The sequence below is a fragment of the Calidris pugnax genome, unplaced genomic scaffold (genome assembly GCF_001431845.1).
Source record: "Calidris pugnax isolate Ruff unplaced genomic scaffold, ASM143184v1 scaffold5, whole genome shotgun sequence".
Classification (NCBI taxonomy): Eukaryota; Metazoa; Chordata; class Aves; order Charadriiformes; family Scolopacidae; genus Calidris; species Calidris pugnax.
The window spans coordinates 3,854,154-3,880,467 of record NW_015090814.1 but is presented as its reverse complement, the minus strand read 5'-3'; the positions used below and the strand labels follow the sequence as shown (position 1 = coordinate 3,880,467).

Genomic DNA, 26,314 nt, shown 5'->3' with positions numbered 1-26,314 from the left:
TCTAGGTTGGAAGGGACCTTAAAGATCATCTTGTCCAACCATCAACCTAACTTTGACAAAAATAGACACCCACACAACAAACAAGGAGCATCATCACTAAACCATACCTCCCAGCACTACATCAACCCCGCTTTTGAACACCTCCAGGGATGGTGCCTCAACCACCTCCCTGGGCAGCCCATTCCAATGGCTGAGAACCCTTTCAGTGAAAAAATTTTTCCTAATATCCAGCCTGAACCTCCCCTGGCGCAACTTGAGGCCATTTCCTCTTGTCCTGTCACCTGTGACTTGAGAAAAGAGACCAACCCCCATCTCTCTACACCCTCCTTTCAGGGAGTTGGAGAGAGCAATAAGGTCTCCCCTCAGCCTCCTCTTCTCCAGGCTGAATAAACCCAGTTCCCTCAGCCTCTCCTCATAAGACTTATTCTCCAGACCCCTCACCATCTTTGTCGCCCTTCTCTGGACCCGCTCCAGCACCTCAATGTCTTTTTTATGGTAGGGGGCCCAAAACTGGACACAGTACTCAAGGTGAGGCCTCACCAGTGCCGAGTACAGGGGGACAATCACCTCTTGGGCCCTACTCGCCACGCTGACCTCTCTTAGAAGCTGTACAGAAAGAAACAAGACAATCCTACAATACAATTCCTTATATGAATCCAAAATCCACCTAACAGCATCCTAAAATGACTTGCTATAATGGGTCCTTAATAAAGTGTGGGTATAGTGGGGATGGAAGGAGAGAGTAACGCTAGAGGAGCTATGATTTCTCCACTTGTATCACCCCTAAAATAATGCCATAGCCCTTATACAGCTGCAGAGTCCTGTAATTCCAGGGCACTGGAATTAAACTGTATCTTGGGGAAAAAAATAACAAGGAGCTGTTGAGGAAGCTGAATTAAAATTATTGGTTTTTTTTCCCCGACGATTTAAAGTTGGCATGCATTTTCAGATTTGAAATTTGCAGAAACACTTAGGGTTCAGCAAAGTGGATTTTTAAGAGGTAAAGCAAAAGTCCTGCTTTGAGGGCAACTGTGGGTATGTCTATACTTGAGTGTGTACATGACTGCAAGTAGAGATGCAGGACAAATTCCCACCTAACAATTCATCCAGTGCACCAAATGTAGACATACACTATGATTGTCCACTATGTCAACACTCTTGTCCTATGATACTCAGAAAATTAGCAGTAAAAGAAACTAAAGTAAACTCCATGTTATGGCAGAATGCTACCAAAAAACAATAAGTTCACTGATTAACACCATACTTACTATAATAATGGACTAGAAGAAAAAAAATTACTTCCAAGGAATAAATCAGACTCATAAAAATAATTAAAACCTCTTAACCACAAGCATAGGTACTTTCTAACACCATGGCCTAATGAGAAGGAATAAAATATCCTGAAAACAAAGAAATGGAAATGTTTGTGATACCTAATAGAGAGATATATGCTCCTTAGCACTTGTTCTCTGCATAGACTATTAATTCAAAGTATGTTTTTTATAAATTACTGCTAGCGTGCTAGTGTATAGTAAAGATAGTGTTTTAGGAAATTTTTGTGTCAAATCAAATACTAAACAGGAGAGGAGATTCACCTTCAGAGGAGGGTGATTGTTCACTCACAGACAGAGGAATTTCGACTATATTTAGATTAATAATATTCTGACATAGTCTACAAGAAATGTGTCACTTAATTCAAATAACCAAATTCTATTCCTTCCAAAAATGAACAAAAAACCCCGAAGAGAATAAGGGTTATAATTTTTGGACAAACTCTCCTTTAATCCCCAAATAAACAGCTACAGGTAAGAGTTAGATAATTACTGTGTGGCTGGCCTTCAAATTCTGGTACACAGGTCTTCTTTTTGTTTTTAAATACAAAAAACGAGCTGCATAAATTTGCTCAAATTCTAGTTCAGAGGTGAACAACAACAGAAACTTCGAAATTCTACTTGAGAAGAAATCCTGAAAACCTGTTATTTCAAGAAAATACAGATGCTCCTGCTGGCTTTTTAGTAATAAAGAAAAATTCCTCCAGGGGCTCCAAGACAGTAAAGGGCACTCCCCGAGGGGGAAGCGGGAAATTACATGCCTGGGAATTGCAGCTCCAGCCATTCTCTCTGTTCTGCCCTGTGTCAGCTAAATTTTGTTGAATCTGGATAATTTCTATAAAACCTTTTGGTTCCTGTGAATCATTATTTCCTAAAGAGCACACATTTCCTTGGAAAATTCCTGATCTGCTTTGCTGAAGACTCAGCTCACTTTAGAGAAACATGGTGAGGAGTAGGGGAAAGGTCAGCAAAGAATCCTTAAGTCTTTCAGCAAAAAGAGCAGTAAAGTTGGTTTCGTGTTCACCCAAGATCGGTGGACATTTTCAAAGCTTTTTTTTCAAGAAAAGCTCTCAAGTCCTGAAAAACAGAGCTAGTGTCATGTTTGTATTAGAATCTCAATTAAGGAAATTTTGGCTTGAATCACTGATTTTGCTGAAATTATTTCAAAGTTAGTTAACTGTTGAAAAGCACCTAACAAATATTTTGTGATGAACAGTTAGTTTCTTTATGAAGTAGTCATTAATTTGGATCAAAAACTATAATATACATTTTGTAAGATTAATGAATATCATGAATTTGTTAACAAAGTAAACTTATTAAAAATAGAACATGATGATGTTTCTTTGGCAACCAAAGGGAATTTCAGCCAAAGATGAGGTGAAGGATAACCTGGACTTCCTTTTTATTCTTCTTTCCTTTCAAATCATCTGCTCCTTTTCTGTAATTTAAAATCTTACATCTACATCTAACATCTCTCTCTGATATCACTGTAATACTCAATTATAATTTCCCTAGAACAAATACTTAACTCCAGGGACATTATAGCAACAGAGAGCAGACAACAAAAGTCCTCAAAGCCCCCACATGCTTTTAGGTTATATTGAATGTTTTCTTGTACCTTTCCCTAGCAACCTCAACACCACACCAGTAACAGAACTCCAAGTTCTATAATCGTTTGTCCTGACTTGCCTATATTATGGAGAGTTTATTTCATTCTTTGTTCTCAAACATACTGATCCAAATTCTGATCTCATGTACCTTGACTTACTGTCTCCACAAGTTCTGCACTCCTTTATGCTGGTGTAAAATCCAAAGCTTCTCCAGCACCCAAACATACAGCCAGGAAATTATGACCTACTCCATTTGTTCTACAAATGTCTTTTACAAAAATAAAAACATTAAAACTGTGCCAGCAAAATTCTCAGTAGATTCACAGGTACAGAGACAAAAAGATGTACATTCTCCAGTACAGACTATGCCAGTTAGTATAATGGTAAAATTATATTAAATAAATATTATTAAACAATATACAGGTAAAAGTACTCTTTTTCTGGTGAAACTCTACATCTGTTTTAGCTACTTACTCTTGCTCCCTAATGAAGATTAGGTTTTAAAAGAAGTTTATACATATTTCAGATCAATAAATGACAGAAGAAAAATGCCTTAGATCTATGGGGGCAAACAACAGAGGATCGTGAATTCAGTGAGTAAAGAGAGTGGCTGGCACCTCTGAGTTCTGAAGCAATAATGGGAAATAATATACATTTTGTAAGATTAATGAATATCATGAATTTGTTAACAAAGTAAACTTATTAAAAATAGAACATGATGATGTTTCTTTGGCAACCAAAGGGAATTTCAGCCAAAGATGAGGTGAAGGATAACCTGGACTTCCTTTTTATTCTTCTTTCCTTTCAAATCATCTGCTCCCTTTCTGTAATTTAAAATCTTAAATCTACATCTAACATCTCTCTCTGATATCACTGTAATACTCAATTATAATTTCCCTAGAACAAATACTTAACTCCAGTGACATTATAGCAACAGAGATCAGACAACAAAAGTCCTGAAAGCCCCCACATGCTTTTTGGTTATATTGAATGTTTTCTTGCACCTTTCCCTAGCAACCTCAACACCACACCAGTAACAGAACTCCAAGTTCTATAATCGTTTGTCCTGACTTGCCTATATTATGGAGAGTTTATTTCATTCTTTGTTCTCAAACATACTGATCCAAATTCTGATCTCATGTACCTTGACTTACTGTCTCCACAAGTTCTGCACTCCTTTATGCTGGTGTAAAATCCAAAGCTTCTCCAGCACCCAAACATACAGCCAGGAAATTATGACCTACTCCATTTGTTCTACAAATGTCTTTTACAAAAATAAAAACATTAAAACTGTGCCAGCAAAATTCTCAGTAGATTCACAGGTACAGAGACAAAAAGATGTACGTTCTCCAGTACAGACTATGCCAGTTAGTATAATGGTAAAATTATATTAAATAAATATTATTAAACAATATACAGGTAAAAGTACTCTTTTTCTGGTGAAACTCTACATCTGTTTTAGCTACTTACTCTTGCTCCCTAATGAAGATTGGGTTTTAAAAGAAGTTTATACATATTTCAGATCAATAAATGACAGAAGAAAAATGCCTTAGATCTATGGGGGCAAACAACAGAGGATCGTGAATTCAGTGAGTAAAGAGAGTGGCTGGCACCTCTGAGTTCTGAAGCAATAATGGGAAAGCTCTGCAGAATGTCACCTTGTTCTATTAAAAAAAAAAAATCAGTGTCATAGCTTCTGTTGTCACCATAGATTAAAAGACAGGAAGCCTCTGCATCGAAGAGAATTGAAGCATGAGGACTATTGGATTATCCTGCAGAACATTATCCAGGAAGGCAGACATTTCCAAAATTAAACTGTAAGACTACTTGAATAAATACAGATATTTAACAAAATTTCTGAATAAAATGTAGAAATATAAACTTAGTGACACATTCAACATGCTCCCCAGCAGAGATTTATAACTCCTATAAATCCATTTTAAAGAAGTGGTGCAAAGCTCTCAGGCAGGAGTATGTTGTTACTACCATCAATTCTATTTATGTGGGACATAATGTGGGACATTTGTGTTCTTTGAGCTTCACCCTCATCTAAGGTACATCTAAAATAACTCCATTTTCACGGACACTATTCGGATCACAGTCTGTTTCTTATTTTTGCATTCACTTTCTTAAGGATGCTATTTCTCAGTGCTTGCACGCTAAAACACAGCAAATGATTTGAAAATTTATAAAACCCATAGTTAAAAATGAGTTTTCTCTTTCTGCAAATGAAAAGCATTATTTTCCGGTCACTTTTGGAGATTTTTGCGGAAAGTTTCCCTGTCACCAATACGTAATTCACAGCCATAATGTTTTCAGCTGGTAAAACCAGAATATCCACTTGCTGAGCAAAATCTTACACATTAACACAGCCTGCAAAATAATCTTTTTTTTTTCTGTGTGCTCTTTGCCTTTTCAAAATGTCTGAATGCAGGTCTTTGTGCATTTAAATAAGTACACTCTACAGCTATTTCTGAGGAGAACCAAAAGTGGAAATATATTTCCCAGAGTAAGGAATCCATAAAGAGACTGAATTATCTAATCCTTTTACAAGATGGGGAATTAAGCCATTCTTACGGCAATCTTTTATCTGCTGCTGGCTTCAAACCATTATCTCACAGGGGAAAAATTACAGTCTTTGTCAGTCTTTTCAGGCTTAACACTCTTTCTTCCCCTGTGAACCATTTTTTCTAGGACTTGTGAAAGAGTTTTGTGTGTGTGTGTGTGTGTGTGTCTCTAAGAGCTATATTAAACTGTTATCCAGAGCCTCAAATTATGACCAACGAGCTTCCCCAAGCTGATGATCTCCTGGCTTCCTCCCTATATGGTTTGCATTCAGAAGCAACTGCTAGTGCTGATATACATCACAGGGTAGCACCAAACAGAAAGAATCTATAAACATTGCAATAAAGAATTAGCTTGCAAAGCACACATCAAAGGCAGCAAGGGAAAAGAAGGGGGAAAGGCTTGGGAAAGCACTTGTCTTTTTAAATTGCTGAGGGGGTTAAATGTGTTTTGTAGCAGAAAGGAGAAAGGGATGCCTTGACAAGTTCTACAAATGAAGGACAGGATGAAATGGATGTTACCCTCTATTAAACTGAGAGCCAGTACAATAATGTTCAGGACAAGAGAAAGTAATATTAATTTCATTTTCAGATATGTTCCTACTGCTATTACTATCACAAATCAAGCCTGGTACGATCAAAGGAACTAAAAAATCCTCTTAGTCTGCTCTTAGAATTTCTCAACAATATTTTAAAATGTTTACAAGAGTACCAACCTCTTCATACCAGCCCATCTTTTTACAACCAGCCTGAGATTAAAAAAACATACAGCTACTATTGAACAATAGTTCCTGGAAAAGATGTTCTAGTGACACATCATTAACTCACAGCATCTTATAGTCTCTTCTTCCTTCATAACTAAAACCAGATACTAATTCCCTGTCACAGTAGGGATATCTCCAGATGAACGTGGGGGACTAAGTGCCACATTTCCAAAAGCAGTTCTACCATGAGAACACTATGTTAGTACGTGTGTATAAGACCACATGCAAATTCTATGTACCTAGTGTAGACCTCTCAAGTGTAAGTCTATTTTTACTAACATGCAAAGACTTATCTTTCTTCAAACATGGAGAGTTCTTCCATTTCTCTTATGCCGATTGACATTTATGTCAAAAAAAAAGGTCTATCCTACACGTTCAGCATTTAAGGGAATGGAATAGCTGTTAAATCAAATTCAGAGGGAAATGCTCTGCCTCTGAAAGTACTGCATAGTGCAAGGACACAGACACACACTGCTCCTTTCAAAGAGATATATGCTTCATCTGAAAATACTGGTTTCTTCTCAGCTTACGTAATTTTTTATAACAGACAACGCTTTTATTATCACAGTATTTTGTGGAACTTCTGATAGGTCTGAAATTACAGCTTGGAGGAGTTATCCAGTGGGAAATTCTGGTAAAAAAAGAGGGAAGGAAAGAAGTCTGATCCTTCTGGGATTTCTGTCTGAGCACTCCATATAAGTCTCCTGTCTTATACTGTTCCCTTCCCAAGACATGGTTAAGATTTTGAAAATAGAGAGACCTTGGGCATTCTTTTAAAACACACATTCATTGGGAGTTTGCCATAAAACTAATTAAGGTTTGGGATTAAAAATTACCATATCTTGTGCCTTTTAGAGGTCAAACATAGACCCATGAACTCAAAAAATAATTTGAAATCACACAGATATTATCTATTTTGCATATAGTAAGATGTTGAAAAGAAACAAAAGGCGGAAAGAAAAGGTAAGCCAGTGTGCTAATCTGACAACTTGAAAATTAATTTATTTTCTCTGTCTCTGACAACCACTAGGATCAGTAAAAACATTTTCTGAATTATTTTTTTCTTTAGGCTTTCCCTATTTTTTTTGAAAGAATAAGTAAAATACCAAAGTGGTACACCACTCCGGAAAAGGAAAGACAAAGTGGTTTATTTTAGCAGTATTTAACACTTAAACAATCAAGGTAATACAATGAAGATACTATGGTGTTTATCTATGCATCAAAGCTGTGCAAATTAATCACTGCCCAGATTCAACTCAAGCAAAAAGACATTTTTTTTGACAAATTTTTTTTTGCCACAACTTTTTCTTTTCTTGTAATTCTTTTTGGTTTTCTACCTTATCAGAAGTGCTAAGTAGCAAAAGGAAAAATACACTTTTTCTCCACAAATTTCCAAAGTGAAAAGAGATTTTTAAAAGTTATAAAGCATTACTACATAGAGTTTCATTTGTTTGTTTGCTACTCTCAAAAGGAAAAAGATGCAAATTAAAGACTCTGCTTAGGACAAAGTCTGTGAAGGTAGCACAATCAAACATAGGTAATATTCAGCACTTTGGAAATAGAAACTAAAAAAAAGGAATAGAAAATAAAGGAAAAAAAGAATGAAAAATAGTGACACGAGTCATTTGTGCCTTCTCCTCTGCAAGAACATTCACTTAGAAAAAGTACACAGGCAGAAAGCTAATATAAAACGCAAGACAGGAAAGAAAAAAATACGTATATATAATCAAAAAGGTTTGGTGACATTTGAAGACATAAACTCCCTAACATTCTGCGCACGAACTCCAATCAGAGATTTTATCCCCCAAAATTATTTCTGTACCAACGCCTTTGGTTTGGAAACATTTTTTTTTTCCCCTTGGGACTTTGAAGTAATTTGTTGCCAAATTTCAGGAATATTAACAAATCAAAGTTTCTGCCAGAAACTGAGTCACTAAAGTTGGCCTTACCACTCCTGGGCAGACGTACAAAACCTATTCTTTATGCAAATACATGTACCAAACCGCACATATACCTGTATCCATTCCCTGGGATTACATCACAGCGTCCAGAGCCAAACCAGGGATTATATGGAAGATTTGAAAGGTTATTATTTTTCACACATCCATATATTATTGTTTAATTAGAAATATAAATTGTATGACGATATCATCTTCTTTCCTATCTTTCTGCTGCATATTAGACAGAAATTAGCCATTTCTTTTGAAAGATTACAAGCTTCAAAGGTATTATATCATCTTCTTTCCTATCTTTCTGCTGCACGATTAGACAGAAATTAGCCGTTTCTTTTGAAAGATTACATGCTTCAAAGGTATGTGCACACTGAAGAAGACTAAAAACTTTTAAAAAAGCAAAAATACAAATCTTAGGGGGTTCTTTGTTATATTTCTGTGTAAAAGGCTGCACTCTAGACAAATTAAAGCCCATTTAAATATAGAAAAGGACAAACTTACCTAAAAGTACATTACCTAAAAAACCCAGAACTTAGTAGGGAACATAATGATCTTTAATGTCCCTTCCAAGGGAAATCATTCTAGGATTCTATGATTATATGGTAACACGCACCTGCATCTTTTATTATCTGGATGCTCTGTACCTTCTGCTCTGACAATACTCACTATGTTTTTATTTACACAGAACTTTGGGAAGTAGCAAAGACAGCTAAGAAAAAGAGGAATCAAAACTGTGGGTCAGGTCTAAAGAGGAATGTAACATTAGGTTTTCCAAATAGATACACCATGTTATATCATGATTTTGATACCAGAAATTAGAGTTTATTCTCCTCAAATCCCAGTTTCTAGTCATATGTGTTCCAGAGTCCACCATTTTCAGGTACTTCCCAAAAAACATTCAATGAGGAAGGAAGTTAAAGTCTATAAAAAAACCTAAGGATTTAAAGGCATCCTTTGAAGTCACATACACAGTGCTTTATTCCTAACACCACTAGGAATAGATAATTTTATACTACCAGTGATCAGGTTCTCGTCTAACTCCATCACCCCTTGGTTTATATGAACACTGCAGTAAAATGATTATAGTTCATGTAAACATATCTGAACCACCTATAAATACCTGATCTGCCTTTAAATTAGCATCTGCAGGTGCGATCACTGAATAGTTTTGACAATTCATGCAGCAGCTAAGGAATTCTTCCCCAAGCAGAAATCACCCAACCAGATTTCAATATCGACACAGCCTTTTATCATCTCACCCAGGCACCAGGTACACCTACATATATTCAGAATAAGGGGAAAACAGTCCATGGCGTTTTAATGTCTTTTATTCCTGCGTGCATTTCCAAGGTACTACTCACACCAAAACAGCTCAGCCTGGGAAAGAGACTTCACACTCCAACTTGAAGAGCAGCCTGGCGAAAACAGAGCAGAAGCATCCACAGCGATGGCTTGGTCTAATTTGGCAGAACATAAACCTAGACCACCTGAAAACCTAGAACCTAAAAACCACACCAGAAGCAAATTCTGCATCCTCCCTTCTTCCAGATTCTGTGGCATCTACATGGGATGTCACAGGTTGCCCTTCTTCTTCACCCTACCTCATCAGACTCTGTCCCAATGTTGCATGGTGCAGCATTCATCCATTCCCTGACACCTTCCTGCCTCTGGCTGTGAAGCTAGTCTGGGCTGCATCAAGAAGAGTGTGGCCATCAGGTGGAGGGAGATCATCCTGCCCTCTGCTCTGCCCTGGGGAGGCCCCATCTGGAGCACTGGGACCAGTTCTGGGGTCCCCAGTTCCAGAAGGACAGGGAACTGCTGGAGAGGGGACAGCAGAGGCTACAAAGATGATGAGGGGCCTGGAGCATCTCTCTGATGAGGAAAGGCTGAGGGACTTGGGGCTTTTTAGTCTGGAGAAGAGAAGACTGAGGGGGGATCTGATCAACACCTATAAATACTGAAAGGGTGGGTGTCAGGAGGATGGGGCCAGTCTTTTCTCAGTGGTGCCCAGTGACAGGACAAGGGGCAACAGCCACAAACTTGAACATAAGAAGTTCCATCTAGAGATGACAATGAACTCTTTTCCTGTGAGGGTGGCAGAGCCCTGGCAGAGGCTGCCCAGAGAGGTGGTGGAGTCTCCTTCTCTGGAGACATTCAAACCCACCTGGACACGTTCCTGTGGGACCTGCTCTGGGTGACCCTGCTCTGGCAGGGGTTTGGACTGGATGATCTCCAGAGGTCCCTTCCAACCCCATATAATTCTGTGATTCTGTGATTACATGCCTGGACAAGATAGGAGAACCCATCCCATTTCAGAAGACAAGTCAGCCATCCCAGTGGTTTTATGGGCAGTGAACACAATGACAGTGAGAGCTGTAAACACTAAGGAAGGGACCCAGCTGCACAGATGAAGTTGAGGAAGGTCAGTAGACTTCCTTCCTTCACTTGAGGAAATCTTCCAGGAGCATATGAGTCTTAACTGCTTTTTAAATGTACTCTTCTGTCAGTATTTATCATAGAACCATAGAATGGTTTGGGTAGGAAGGACCTTAAAGATTACTGAGTCCCAACCCCCCTCCAATGAGCAGGGACACCTCCCACTAGACCAGGTTGCTCAAAGCCCCATCCAGCCTGGTCTTCAACACTTCCAGGGATGGGGTGTCCACAACTTCTCTGGGGCCTTTTATTCTCTGGGATCTTTTTATAAGATGTATGATCTTCATAGGGGATATTAATTTCATTCATTTTCCTCTTTATTGCCCAAAGTTTCAGGGGTCGTCTGTGGACAGTACATACAGTAACATGGCTTAACAGCAGTTTTTTCTCTAGTTACAGTCCTAAGCCTTTCTGATTTTGACAGTCAAATTAGATACATTTGTCGAGCTTCAGACACTGACACTATTTTCTGCACAGCTCATTATCAGATTTTCCACCAAATGCTTCTTAATGACCTCAAGTCTCATTAGTATTGTTATAGCTTTGTGATACTCAGATAAAGCATCTCCACACAAACTTTTACACTGCAAGAATATAAAATAGTAGAAGCTAGATTAACACCAGAGAATGCCCCAACCAAACAACTAATTCCTGGTCTTTTCTAGAGGGATATATCATGGCCAATTCAGACAACAGTTCTATTCTTTCCATCATTATTCTGCAATTTAGGACAAACTATAGCTGGTTCCTTCAATTCTTTTGTGTCCTGCCCCATACACTCATGGTCCTTGTGGCTCTGTGTCATGATCTGCTTAAATCCAGTGGTGTATTTTAGAGAACTTACACAATTTCACATAGTACTATGTTGTTTATATGATGATGTCCCAACTATGTGTGGAAGTGGTGGAGACCACACTACAGAAAACCAAACTTACTAAAATATTGTAAAAATCCAGATGGTTAAAGAAAAGTTAACTGGCCTCGGTAAACAAGCAAGATAACTTGAAGATTGTTTGGAGCACAAGACATCTTAAAGGAATCAAGACATACAGACGATGAGCTGGGCAAAATGCAGATTATACAGGCAAAGCAAACTGATATGAGAATTTTTGAATATTTTTTCCGAACTAAGTTTTTAGAGTGCATCTGAAATGGCAGCATGCACAGAGCATCTAATTTATTCTGCATTTAGCAGCTCAAGCACACACTTGGACTGCACCCTACATCCAACTGGTGACAGTAGAAAAGCCACATTAATTTTTTTAATGTACAAATGCACTTTGTTTGTTTATACCTATGTATTTGATTCCTCTAATATGTTAAAATGCCTTAGGACGTCGTGCTTTTGCTGTAGTTAATCTTAAAATATTAGCAAAAATATTGCATCTCAAACCTACATTTGTATGCGACTAGTGCTCCTTCCCAACATTCTTGCTCAGAAGCCTTCAAGCTTGTGGCACAGTATGTTTTCTATAATCCCATTTCTTTTTTAATCACATGCAACCCCTTTTTTGTATTCTATTGATGTTAAGAAGAATGAATGCAGCCCTTGCGCTATTAAAAACAAAAAGCTTCTTACTTCCAGGAATGCATTGGCAAGACTCCACAAGAACAAGATTTAACTTTTGAGCATGGCAGTGGGCATACAAGGCTAATGGGTGGTCCTTACAAAAAAAAAAAAAAATTAAAAAAAAAAAGAAAACCCCCTAAAATTCTTTCAATAGTACATGAATATTATCTTATACCTTATGCCTGATTAAATTCTTGCAAAACACTCAATGTGCAAGTCACAATAGGGGGGCCTTAAAAAAAAAAAAAAAAGTTAAAAAAAAAAAGAAAACCCCCTAAAATTCTTTCAATAGTACATGAATATTATCTTATACCTTATGCCTGATTAAATTCTTGCAAAACACTCAATGTGCAAGTCACAATACATGAGAAAATATGGAAGTGTTGTTTGGCATTTACAAATTGTCATTTAGATCTTTATTTAACCCATATGAGTTTTGCTTATGTGCGAGAGTGTCTTATGATTCATCGGCCAAACCTGAAATCCATTTGTTTTGCCTGTACGTGAGAAAGGATTCACAAAATCTTGTTATAGAATGAGTCAGTGTGTTCTCCAAGTCACTCAGACTAGTTCTGCCCTGAAATGAAGGATTTTTTTATTATAATAGTTTTGCTTAAATGATCTAAATCCAGATCAGCCGCAATAAAAGTGTCTTTGCTAATTTTCCAGACAAAATAGCAAAAAGCAAACCTTCCAAACACGGGGGGTTTTGTAGCCTTTATTTCTGTATCTATGAACCTTGTTTTGTTCCACCTTGTGAATGATGTCACCCCTTTATTTAGATGACTTAATATGCTGCTTAACTTGCACTGTAGTCCAAGAGCAGCTATGGGAATAACATTGTTCTGTAGCTACTTTCCCATTTGAAAAACCTCTTAAAGCTGTTATCCATCTGCATTTCGCTCATCGTGTGTGAAACATCTATACAGAAAACAGTAAGCTCTCTGTTTCTTACAGCTATATTCCAGTCTACAAACTAATTTATACTCCAGGAGAATTAACCCCTCCTTTTATTTCTCTTTCTCTCTTGGTTTTTTTTTTTTTAGATTTTTTGTTTTATTTTCTTTGGGGGAATTTTTTTTTTTTTATAAAATATAAGCTGTAAAAACCAACTTGGTGTGATAGCTTGAAAGAATCCCCCATCTTTACCTCCTAAATGTCAGGGTGGAAAACTCTACCTCTTATTAAAATTACTGACCTGGGTTGTGATAACTCCATCTATCTATGATTTGAAGATGATTGGTAAAATTATCAGCATTGAAGGTTAGATACCAGTTTCTAAAAAAAATTAAAAGTTTGGGGGGTTATTCTAGTTCAGATTATATCCATTCTCAGTTTCATCTCTTATGATTCATGCAAAAGCTCTTATTTTTGTCTGAGAGACTTAAGGCAAGGGAGAATGTTTTGCAAAACGCAGCACCTCAACAGCATTGCAGATTTGGCCCACAATATAAATTGGATTTAATTTGCCTTGTAAAAAGTAGATTATTATCTCTAACTATAGTCACTCCCAGCTCCAGAGGCCACAGAAGAGATAAGACATATTGCTGCACTGTGTCCTGCTGCAAGTGCTCCCAGTGGTCAAAGTAACCTACACATAGCCATAGACCTGTTCTCTCCAATTCTCAAATAATGGGGGAGCTCTAATGATCTAGGGCAGTAAAATCCAATCCTAGTAGCTGGAAGATCTAAAACTTGCACATGGTTTTAATGAAGTAGTATTAAGACTATTTGTCCTTTCCAAGTGAGACCCAAAAAATTAAGCCAAATTAAGTCAAAGCTAGTACTGAGGAACTCCTTCAATTGTTTAAATAAATCCCTCTCCCTCCCCAACACATCCAAGAAAGTGAGGAACGTTCTGGAGGAGGTATCATAAAAGGCAAACTGACTGGAGAGTAATCAGAGTAGAACACTTTTTTAAAAAAATATATCGAGGTGAAAGAACTAGATTATGCAAATGACTCCTTCAATTGTTTAAATAAATCCCTCTCAGAAGAGCCCCAACACATCCAAGAAAGTAAGGAACCTTCTGGAGGAGGTATCATAAAAGGCAAATTGACTGGAGAGTAATCAGAGTAGAACATTTTTTTAAAAAAATATAGCGAGGTGAAAGAACTAGATTATGCAAATACAAGAGTAAAATTAAACTTTTTGTCTGAGCCAAGAAGCACGTTTCCTAACATTTGGAACTCCGCCATTCAAATTTCAAGTAAAAAGTCATATTCCTCCTACAGACAGCCAAAATACCTTCAGCAAACCTGATTTGATAATCTGATTTGACAAGTCCTATTACCTACAGAACACCGACTGCCATTAATAGGTCCAGTCATTTCAAATCACTTTATATAACCAAAAGAAGGCTAAAATCACGAGGAAAGACAACATCTGTTTAATTGTAACCAAAAGAATGCATAACAACAGCTTATACTGACTTCTTTTTCAATTGTATTCAAATGTGCCTACAATCAAATCCCATAGTATTTATATATAAGCAGTGCAGTACACAAGGCTACTTAGAGAAGACAATATGAAAAGTAAAAATATCATTTCTGAAACAAATGAATATACTAATGGGTTCTGTATTATGACCTTAAAATAAATGCTAGGTTTTGTCATAACAATGGAGATAAATGTCAACACTGAGAAACTTCACAGAGATGTCCCAAATACTCAGGCTATGATTTTATAGCATCGTATTCTCAATGAGTAACAGCAAATTTAATTTCTCTTGGAACTAAATAGGAAAAAAATCTTCATGTCCTTGAAGTCACTTGCTTTGCGCAGCTACCTCTACCCACTACTTCACCTGCTGCGACAAGGTACTGGACCAGTCCACTGTGGAGGTATCAAAACAGAGAGCTTATTGCACTAATAGGTCTGTTTTGAAGTAAGAGAGGAAAAAGGAAAAGTCCTCAGACTCAGTAAGAAGGAAGGAAGGAACACTCCAAAAGAATAGATTGACTTAATCATCTTGACAAATAAATGTTAGTTCCCTCACAACCAAAAACAACAACAATACCCAGTTCTTTCTTTTGACTTCCCTTGCTACTGATGAGATGGTATATTTTTTTTAATTCCTCCAAGTTTAAAGAAACTGATAAACTGCAATGAGAGTGAAAAGAACCACAGTCAAGTAGTATCACCCAGTTCCTCACCGACTTCATTAAACAGGGTAGGGAATGAAATGAAGGTGTATTAGCAAAAATAAAGCACTGCTTTGCATTCTCTGGTAACTGAAGTGACAAAAGGGGATTTTATGAGGTCTTTCTCTCACAAGTCCTCATATTTTAGACTGCAGAGTCATATAGTCCAGCCAGCTGAAAGACAATAGCGATAGCCAAGGTTGCTAGGTTTGGCTCAAGATCTGAGCCGTTTGTTCCCTGGTGTGCAGGACTGAGAGAATATATAGTGTCTTGGCACCTGCTGTTAGCAGTTACTTTAGGGAATTTAAAATTTAATTAACCTTCATAGTAATCCATACAAGATTTTATGTAAGTGCAAAAAGACCGTGGCGGAAACTTAACATTTCTATTTTCCTTATCTTTCTACTTGTTTACCCATGGACAACCGATGCCAGCTGAAAAAAGATGACACGCTTTCACATAGCTAGTTGTTTGGAAACATTTCACAACGTAAGCAAGTTGTTTCTAGTGAATTGGGAAGAATCCCATGCCTAGACACGTTTGCTCTTTTCTTCAAGCGTAAGGCCACAACTGTTGACAGCAAAACTCTCTAGAATTACATCCAGTCACTGCTGCTCCGATGGTACATGGGCTGAAGTTCCCTGAGGCTCCACACCCCTGCTGAAGGGATGCTATTGCATGGGCGATTTCAGTATGCCCATAGTTATTTTGCCCACAGCATCAGAAAATGTTCTGAAGCCCCTCTTCCTACATAAGTGCCTTTTAAAAGTAGTAATTTACAAGCAAAATGGGGAAAAAAGTAGAGACGTAGGGTGGCATATGGCCAAACTTTTGACTTAATTTCACCACAGGTTGCTTTTTATTTACAAGGGGCTAATCCCCTCTCAAAACACACAATGGAGCAGCCATTGGCAAAGGCAGGCAGATAAAATTGGCATGCCTCTGTATTGTTCTTGCTAATCTGAACCATTAACAGAAGGGTGAGAAGGCTAGTTTTGTCATTTAAACAGGCTTAAATCCTTTCTCCAAATGAGCTTTTGTCTACACAGAAGAATGCATCTAGGAAATTTAAGGGGCTTCTGTTAGTGTTGCATTCTCAAGTTGACTTGGCTACTGGAATACCAACCTGTTTATTTGGCCCTCATACTGTAAATGCAAGAATTATTTCCAGCTGTCAAAACCAAGAGGGGTTCAACCTGATTAAATTATTTCTCAGAAGTGAAACAGGATGAGATTATAAAGTGCTAAGAAGCAGCTATTTGAAATCCTGAACTGCACCTGTGCAACTAAATCTCCATTTATACAGGTGCTTTTCAAATTGGATTTGAACCTTTACATTCCCCGATTCATCCCCTGAAAAACCACAGAAGCTCAAATAACTAATGAAATTCAGAGACAGAAAGGTTTAAAACAGTTTCAAGCTGTGAGGTAAGGCCTAAGACTAACTATGATCTTTGATTTATTGTTGATGCGACGTATCAAGCATAAGCGTAAATTGCACAACCCAAATGCCAGAAGTCACAGGGCAGCCAGTAGACAAGTAATTATGTTTTTCTTTAGCACAGGAGAGGTCATCACTTGGCTCATAAGCACAACACATCGCTGAAAAGCTGGGGAAAAGGACGTATTGGTTAGTGTGATCTGGGTTTGTTTTGCTTTTTACCTGGCACATCTTGCGCAGATATTCAACGTGACCTTTGCTTGAGGCTCAGCCGTATGAGCACTTCGAGTTTGATTGAATTTGCTCCCAGAAGACATCACGCTTGTTACTCCTTCCATCCTTAGATCGTCAAGATCCTCTGCAACAAGACAGAAGGACTGGATGAACACACAATTAAATTCTGCGGCAACAAAGGTGCTCCACCTGCAGAGTCACTAAAGAATGGTACAACTCAAAAATCAGGAAGAAAATGCACACAGTTACTTGTATAATAGGAACAGACATTTGAAATTATTTTATTTATCTATATTATCACCCTGCTACAAGGGTGATATTCCTTGAAAAATATTCAGTATGATTTCCACTCCTTACAGCGCTGCATATTTTTTCAATCTCTATTTCTTTTTTATAAAAATCAAGAGATGCTGTCCAATAGCTCCATTTGTCACAGGGCATATTGAAGAGAAAATTCATTTTTTTGAGCGTATGCTCATCCTCTGATTTTTTTTCCATCATCTATTCACTTACCAATGGAAAAATATAGCATATTGAAGAGAAAATTCATTTTTTTGAGTGTATGCTCATCCTCTGATTTTTTTTCATCATCTATTCACTTAGCAATGGAAAAATATTGCTAAAATAAAAGTGCTCTGCTAAACTCTGAAAATATGAAATGGATACATATATCACATTGAAATAAACCATAATGTGCATACTTATACCCTCCATATTGCTGTAGTATTTGGGCAACTCATAATAATAACTGGATTTTCTACTACTGTCAAATCATTCCCATTTTACAGGGAGACAGCTGAGCCTCTCAGAGAATGTTTTGTCTAAGATCACACTGGAATAGCGTAGCTTAATTAGACTGTAAATTAATTCTCTTGTTTTTCAGTTGGGAAATTCTTTAGGGATAATCTGTATATTTTTTTGCTAACATAAACCAGGCAAATTCTGTATATCTAATGTATCCATAAAGCCCAATTTGCAGTTGTTTATAATTTGGTAAGGTTCTAACTGAAAGGTAAAAAAGCAAAACACTGACTGGCTGCTATTAAATGAGCACCAACCATTCCACATACCGGCTGACGCATGTGGCTTATGGTCCACAGTACATGATCATCTAATTAAAATGTCTTTCAGATAACGTATATGCATGTATTTTCATATATTTATGTTTACAAAATAAACCTGATGTTAAGAAATCTGAGCAGACCAGAATGTGCATAAAGACAAACTTCAAACCCCAACATCAGGTGGGGAAAAGACACACAGAACCTTAAAATCAGAAGAGTAAATGTTCAATTAGAATTTAAAGTACACAAGTAGCCATTATAGATGCACAGTGGAGTACCAGGCTCCTCTTCATACACAACAGAGTGAGATACAGCCCCCCCAGGATCATTACCTGAAATATTTCTGGTTGTCCCTTATAGCTCATAGATACTACTCCTACCATTGTACTCCAAACTCCAGGCAGTAGGGCCAGATTGTCAGGATTATGCCATGGTAACAAGTCTTTTGGGGATATTTTAATAAGCAACATCCAAAACCAACAAGGCTAAACTTAAATGAAATTTTTGTGGCTGAAGTCCTTGAACTAGATTTTCTTATCTGTAATGTTTAATTTAAGAAAACTCTCCTCCCTCCCAAAATTCGTTGGCTTGGTGGCGGTATAAATTGACAGTTCCACTGAAGTTTCTGGCATCGGTTTCCACCATTTCCACACCTTTTTCTTTACATTTCATCTATGGTTAATATAAAAACTAATTCAAAGGAGTTGGAAGGCTATGTGATAAAGAATTATGAAATCAATCACCTATGAGTCATTTCAGAAAAGGTATTACATATTCGGAACACATTATGTATTAAAATAAATACAGTCTAATTGTGCTTTAAAGAGGTGTGAAAAGTTCCATATTTTTTAACAGATGTAAACCACTGGATGGATTACAGTTTAAATGAAATTGAAGCATATGCCTCCGTTTTTTTTTTTCCCCCTAAACAGATGTGATTTCTTTAAATGAGGTTTTCAACTGTTCGCTGCTTGATTAACTTTTGGCTCTCTGACGACTAAGACTGTTTCAATCGCGCGATGACATAGGCCAGATGTGATTTCTTTAAATGAGGTTTTCAACTGTTCGCTGCTTGATTAACTTTTGGCTCTCTGACGACTAAGACTGTTTCAATCGCGCAATGATATGCCCTCTATGATACCTTTTATATTTGAATTTGTCTAGCAAAAATATGCCGGCTTTGTCATTTTTAGTCAAGTACCAACACTTTTCTCTCAAGAGAGAGGGGATTTCAGAGGTGCCTGTAGCTGTAGCTAACAGAGAATTAGGCAGAATACTATGCAGTACTGAGTTATTGTCACATGCTGTTAGAGCAACAGCAGTAATGTGCATGCTAAACTGCAGATTTTAAAAAAAAAAACAAACATCATATACAATTGTTAATTTTTCTCAAGGAATTTTCATTGATCTGATACAGGGTTGTCCATGGCAAGTTACAAAAAAGCTGTTAATATTCCAGTTAGACAGAGTAATATAACCCAGTCTACCAAATCCAAAGAATAACTTTGATTACTGCACTTCTGCCTCAGTATTCAATGATTTCAGTTTCTTCTGGATGCCTCAAATTTACGGCACAGATATTGCACTTTCTCTTCATGAAAGCCACTGGGCTTTGAGAAGGTGCCTGGTTCCAGGTACTCATACCTTTGGTTGGGAATTTTTGAGCTGTGAGCAAGTTTATGTGCCATCTGGCAACCTTCCTGATTGACCACATTTATTATTGAAGGCCCTTAATTAAATAAAAAAACCACAATAATAAATCATACAGTAATTTTAGTAATAAACTCTGTGTCTGTATATATTGTTAAACAATTGATTTTACAAAAGAACTTTTGCAAAGAAAAATTCTTTGCAGAAGAATGTTTGCTCATACATACGGATGGTATTAAAATTAATACAAATGAGAGCAATAATGCATTTTAAGAATAATAAAAAAAAAGGTTTCCAAAGGTTCAGATGTTTCTATGTAACATCGGAAAGAATCAGTCTTAGCAAAAAAGGATTTCATTGAGAAGTCAATTCAGTTACAGGGTCTGGAACACTGAATCTTTTCTCTTTCTTTGTATTCTCTGCTAGACCAACTAGTGATGATACAGCTGAGCGGTTCAGTGATTTTATTGAGCAGCAATGAGGTAATTCACTGAGAAAAGAGAGAAAGAAAATCCAAGCTGATGACTGCTTATGTGATGGAAGACAAGAATACTGTGAAACTTCTCAAATCCTTAGAAAATTGTTACCTAGCTTTGTACAGCGACTGATTGGAAGTTCACGTAAATGAAACCATCTCACTCATGCTAATAAAAGTTTGCTATTTTAATGCATGACTGTGCACTGTATTTCTTTGATTTAAAGTTAATTCTCTGTCATTCTCTATATGAAAATAAGGTATGTGAAGACCCTACCTTGGTCCTACAGCAATTTCCATTAAGTATGTTGTATGTTCTCTGCAATAAAAAAACAAACCACCTACCTACAAACCAAACAAAAAGCCCTGACATTTTTCTAAGATCAGCAATTCACCAAAATAAATTCACACAGCTGCAATCTTCATGCATTGCCATAACAACACTACATGAAAATACTTAAAAGTGAGATAAAGATCACAAGTGTAATATAGCATAGCACAGAACCAGATGTTTTCTGCATTAATAATAATAATGCTGCACTAAGCTAAATTTTTTGTCATTTTTTTATAGACATGTTTCATCAAAAGGGAAGGGGGAAAAGGGTACCCCTTTCAGCTAAACAAGAAGACAGCCTAGTAACAAGGTAATGTTTTTAAATAGGATGTTGTTTGTAATTATTTACTTCCTTTCTTTCTGAGGATGAAGGGCTGGGGGAAAAGGGGGCACTAACGCCAAACATTCTAGAAACTGTGCAAGGTTGCGTAGTGTCTTGGGATGAGAGAGTGTGGATTCATCTCACAAACATCTCCTACGAGACTCACACACGATTCACTTGAAGGACAGAGCTTTTATGCAAAACCTCTTACTTAATGCAGAGAAAACTCAGTTACACAGAAGGCTCACGTAATCAGGTTGCATGCTACACTGCCTGATACGATCCAGTCACTTTTGTCTCCTTCCACCGTTATAAAACATGTCGTAATTTTCCCAGGAGTAATTCAAGGAGTACAAGGTGCAAAGCTGGAAAAAGTCCTGGTTCATCTTTAGAGAGGTTATGACAGCTCAGAGTCTGTCTGTTCAGTCTAAGGCTAAGAAAAGCACTAAATGTTTTCATGTGAGAGTAAAAAATTCAGATAATGAATTCTGATTAATGTTCTTGCAGGACACCAGTCAATTCTGATGCACCAGTAAAATAACGCTTCTTTCTTTGAAGCAATGAATTTCTCAACTCAGGGTTCTTATGATAGACATTAACGTATTCCATGTGCAAAGGATTGATTTGTTAAGGATTATTGACTAAAGCACAGACTCTTAATATGCTCTACTACTTTAATTAAAAAAAAACAACCAACAAACCCACAACAAAACAAACGTCCAAAAAACAAATAAACAAAAAAATCAGCCCCTAAACCAACCAAACCCCACTGCCAACAGCAGTTCTGCTTGTGTTCCAGGAATTTGTGCTGCTTTATATGTCTGTCTTGTATGGGTTTTTTTTCTGCTAACCAATCCTCTCTGGTTTAGATAAATTTTCTTTACCAATATCAAGAGACCAATACAAATCTCACCCTAATTCTTAAATCTAAAGAAGTGTTGGCACAAGCAGAAATTAAGCTTCCAGACAAAGAAGAACCATTAATCTAGAACAACTAATCATTCGGTGCTAACAAATTATTTCAAACACTTTACTTTTATGACAATGGGAATCTATTATTGGCTGGAGCATATTAAGTACTTCTACATTTCAAATAAAAGACAATATAGAATATCACACTTGTTTCATCACGTCCTGTAATTCTACTGCAACTGCAATGTTGTACAAAAGTATTTCCACAATACTAATAATAATATAGAACCGCAAAAAGGTCATAATGAGAAAACCCACAAAACAATCAGAAATTCTGGATTTCAGAAGGCATCTAAAAGGAATGTCTTTTAATGTTTTTCCTTGGCAAACTTTTCCTTTTTTGCACTTTAGCTTTAAGTAAAACAACTTCTAAAATTAAAAGCAAATTTTGATCAGTATTTCTAATGAGGTCCAATTCTGATGTCATCTAATTATGCAACCACTATATTTATTTGAATATGCTATCCAGACATCAGTCCAACTTTGCATTCTTAAAGAAAACCACCAAAAAAGACTTTGTCATAATAACAGAATAAGCCATGTTTAAATTAGATTTCAATCATATCAAAAATATCAAAGCATTAGAAAGGAATGTATATTTAAAAGGTTTCATTTTGTTCTTAATTTCAGGGCTTTTTTTGTCTTGTTTTCTAGCAAAGAGGAGCAGCCATAACATTTCTCAAGTGTATTTGGTTAACGTAGACAGATGTTCTTTACAATACATATCCAAAATATTGAATTTCTTGTTACGTTGTCACCTACACTTTTCTTTATTAAATCTATTTTTTAATTAAACTGATAATTTGCATGCTGTCTATTTTTGCAAAAATGAGCTAAAATGAATAATAATCCATTAATTCAGTCATACACCTCAGTAAACATAAAGCAACTACCACTAAGTTTAGCCAGTCAGAGAAGATATTAAACTGTTTAGCTTTGTATGAATCAATTTTGTGCTAAGAGCCACATTCGTCTACCTAATTTACTCCACCAGCCCCTTGGCAGGATTAAGCCTAGCTGACTTGTCAAGAGGCCAGTGGAAATTTATACACCTTTTATTGAAATGAAAGTCAAGGCGAAGCGTAAAAATCACAAATAATCTTACGCCAAACATTTCCAGTAACTCTGAACCTCCCAAAGGCTTTCTTCTGAAAAATTATTAGTACAAGCATTTCTGGAGTGCCAGTTACTAGACCATCTGTATGCTCTCTTCCAGAAACCTATCTAGATCTAGGATTCCTGCAGTGGAAATATCTCTCTTTCCCCAACTACTTTTTGTTTTGGTTTGGTTTTTTTTTCTGTTTTTTTTTTTAAATTAAAATGATCAAATTCCAAATGTAGTCAAACACCTTACTTGTCCTTCAGAGAATCTTCTTCATGAAGAGAGAAACACACTGAGTAAGAAGCAAGATGCTTGTACAGCTGAAATTTTCTACTGAGAAACTAGTGCATCTCCCATTTAAAAAAAAAAATATGCTTTTCAGTCAAGCACTATACCCAAAGGCTGCCGGCCAAGCTGCTGTGGTAGCAAAGTTCCAGTTAATTTAGGGACTCGTATATGAGCGATCTCAGGCTGGGCACTTTGGACAGGCAGAGAGAAAGCAAAGAAATCTCCAAACTCTCCATGTGCACAGGCACGTTTAGCAAAGGTTTCACGCTATTTTGTCAGTGAACGCTTGTAGTAAGTTGCATTGAAGTCCTGGCTGAGACAGTAACATATCAGTAATTCTAAGATAATCACCAAAATTTTTAGATAATAAGCTGGAAGAAACTTCTAGCTGCAAAGGCAGCCCTCCTTGCTACCTCTGCTAACTGTGAATGAAAGGCAAGAGTGAGTGCAAGGTGCCATCCAACAACCAAAGCTCTGCTGTTTCTTCCAGTTCCATCCCTCTATCAGCTTGCATCAGCTCTGCTCTGTCCCGAGACGAGACCGTCTGTTTCGTATCACCATCCCTACTTTGGCCAGACACTGGGACATCTGGAAGACGGCGCTGTCTACGCTGGGAGCAGCAGACACGGAGCTGGATACCATCAGCATACCAATGGCATCACTGCTGACAGTACGTGCTCTTCCTCGCTCGGTGATTAAATTCGTATCGCTGACGTCTTTCCAGAGAGGGTAGAATAAAACTTTTAAATATAATTTCACCTCTCCGGCTGGGTCAAGCAGATAAACCAGCAGCTATGTCAAAACCATCCCACACATCCATTAGCCAGGTAATAACATTCCAAATAAACCATTCACTTTTCCAATATATATATATTTTTTTTTTGCTGGAGAGAAGTAATTGCTTTTTAAAGAAACTGTTGGTTACTGAAAAACCTATGTAGTTGGGGGTGTTGCATAGGTGCTGCTTGTTCAACTGCTTTGCATAACTTATCACTGCACTATCGGGTTATGTTTGCTCATGCTTTTGGTTTGGATAAGAGAAAATCAGAAGGTTTTTGGATTTGTCATCATCATTGAGATACACTTGCTTTTACTCAGCACCACTTTATCTTCTGGATACCACTTAGAACCATGCATTTTTCCAGAAGATCTCACTTCAGAACTATAAAACCATCTTGTAAACAAACCAGAGAATGTTACCTGACAGTTCTCCTTCTCAAGACATACTAAGGTGAATCACGACTCGATTGAACTCAAGTAGAATTTGCCATTGACTCCACAGACTGAGAATTTACCTAAAAGATTGCAACTTTCTCTCTTTTGGGTTTTATGTCCTTAATATGAGAGCTGTGAAACTCCCGCAGGACTTGAGAGGTGCTTAACTTTGGAGTCCACAGCAGTGGAACAATTCTATCAACTGAAGGGGAGCCAGAGATCCCAGAATGGAAAGCCATTTCAACATCAGATAGAAAATGTTCCTCAAAGAGTTGTGAAAAAACAAGGATAAAGGAAACACAAAACTTTAGGAAGCACAATCATCGTATGCTGGAAGGAGGCGGCAAAAAAGAGTACAACATGTCACAGAAGATAAATTACTAATTCACTATATTTTCCTTCTCAAAAAGAACCATCTGTACTAAATTCCTAGAATGCAGGCAGTTTAACTGATAGATAACCTAAAAATGAAATGAGGTCAAACTTCCAGTACAACCACATCAACAGGAGGAACAGAGGAAAAAAAAAAAATCAAGTCTAAACTGAAAGCACCTTCAGCAAAAAACAGCAGAGAACTAGTTTAAGAAAAAAAAAAAACAACAGGAACTAAGTCAGGTGAACAGAGAAAGGCCAAGCGATTCATGGTTTCCAGTCGTCAGGTGCAAAGCTCACCAGCCCTGAAATACTATCAGCTCAGGGGTGGATGAATGAGGTCAAACTCCACGGTGCTGAGCAGTCACTCAGGGTGCAGTTCTGTCATCTGGTAGCTTGTTCCTAGTGATAGAGATAGTTCCACCTCTTACCTCTTCCTACCATTCCCAGTGATACGGTGCTTGACTCATATCTGACTCTTGTGTGAGCTCATTCAAGGGAAAAATATGTTATTGACAGAATCTTCCACATCTGGTTTAGAGAGTGGCACTGACACAGAGGGTCATACAAGCACTGAAATCAGTTTAAAGCAATCACCAGGAGCATACAGCCCTGCATTAAGGAACAGAGGAGGATATAGGACCGCTTTCTTTAATGAAACAAATCCATCCCTGGAGATGTTCAAGGTCAGTCTGCATGGGGCTTTGAGCAACCTGGTCTAGTGGGAGGTGTCCCTGCCCATGGCAGAGGGCTGGAACTTGAAGATCTTTAAAGTCCCTTCCAACCCAACCTTTCTATGATTCTATAATTTTATCATATTCAGCTTGGCTCAGGCCATCTCCCAGAGCCATACCCTAAGGGATAAAATCATTAGGTATTTAAGCAACACTAACAATTCCGAATATGAATGTTTCTACAGACTAAAGCACCAGAAGAAAAAAAAAAAAAAAAAGAAAAGGTGTTTATCAAAGTCTCAGAATTAAAAGTAAGCAAGACATCAGGTTTAGAATCATAGACCCACTAGATCCCACCAGACCAGGTTGCTCCAAGCCCCATCCAGCCTGGCCTTGAACCCCTCCAGGGATGGGGCAGCCACAGCTTCTCTGGGCAACCTCTTCCAGTGTCTCACCACCCTCACAGCAAAGAATTTCTTCCTGAGATCTCATCTCAATCTCCCCTTTCAGTTTAAAACTGTTATCCCTATCACCTGAGCAGCTTCAATTGTAGACCTTCTCCTAACCCTTTAAGTCAGCACCCTGAGTAAATACCCAAAGCAACTAACATAACGTCCCATCACACCAGTGAAAGTCTCCCATCTGTTTAATGTTCTCTTTCAGGTATCACCTATTTCTGAAACATTAATCTATGTGAAGACTCATTATCATGTGAAATCTTGCCAATTTATTGCTCACTTAACAAGTTAGAAATTATGTCCGATACAAACGAAACCAAACCACTATAATCCAAACAGATTC

The 26,314-nt window shown here is 37.5% G+C and overlaps 1 protein-coding gene across 6 annotated transcripts in view; it reads right to left on the bottom strand.

Annotated features, from left to right (window-relative positions):
* LOC106886591 (chromosome unknown open reading frame, human C8orf34) overlaps window positions 1–26,314 on the bottom strand; it is a 231,210-nt gene that overhangs the window by 96,458 nt on the left and 108,438 nt on the right. For all 6 annotated transcript variants that reach the window (XR_001411693.1, XM_014939663.1, XM_014939659.1 and 3 more), the window contains one exon: window positions 17,034–17,169. Coding sequence is in view for 5 of the 6 variants with exons in the window: in XM_014939663.1 (XP_014795149.1) it covers window positions 17,034–17,169 (136 nt within the window). In the remaining variant the exon portion in view is untranslated. The remainder of the gene's footprint in view (window positions 1–17,033; window positions 17,170–26,314) is intronic.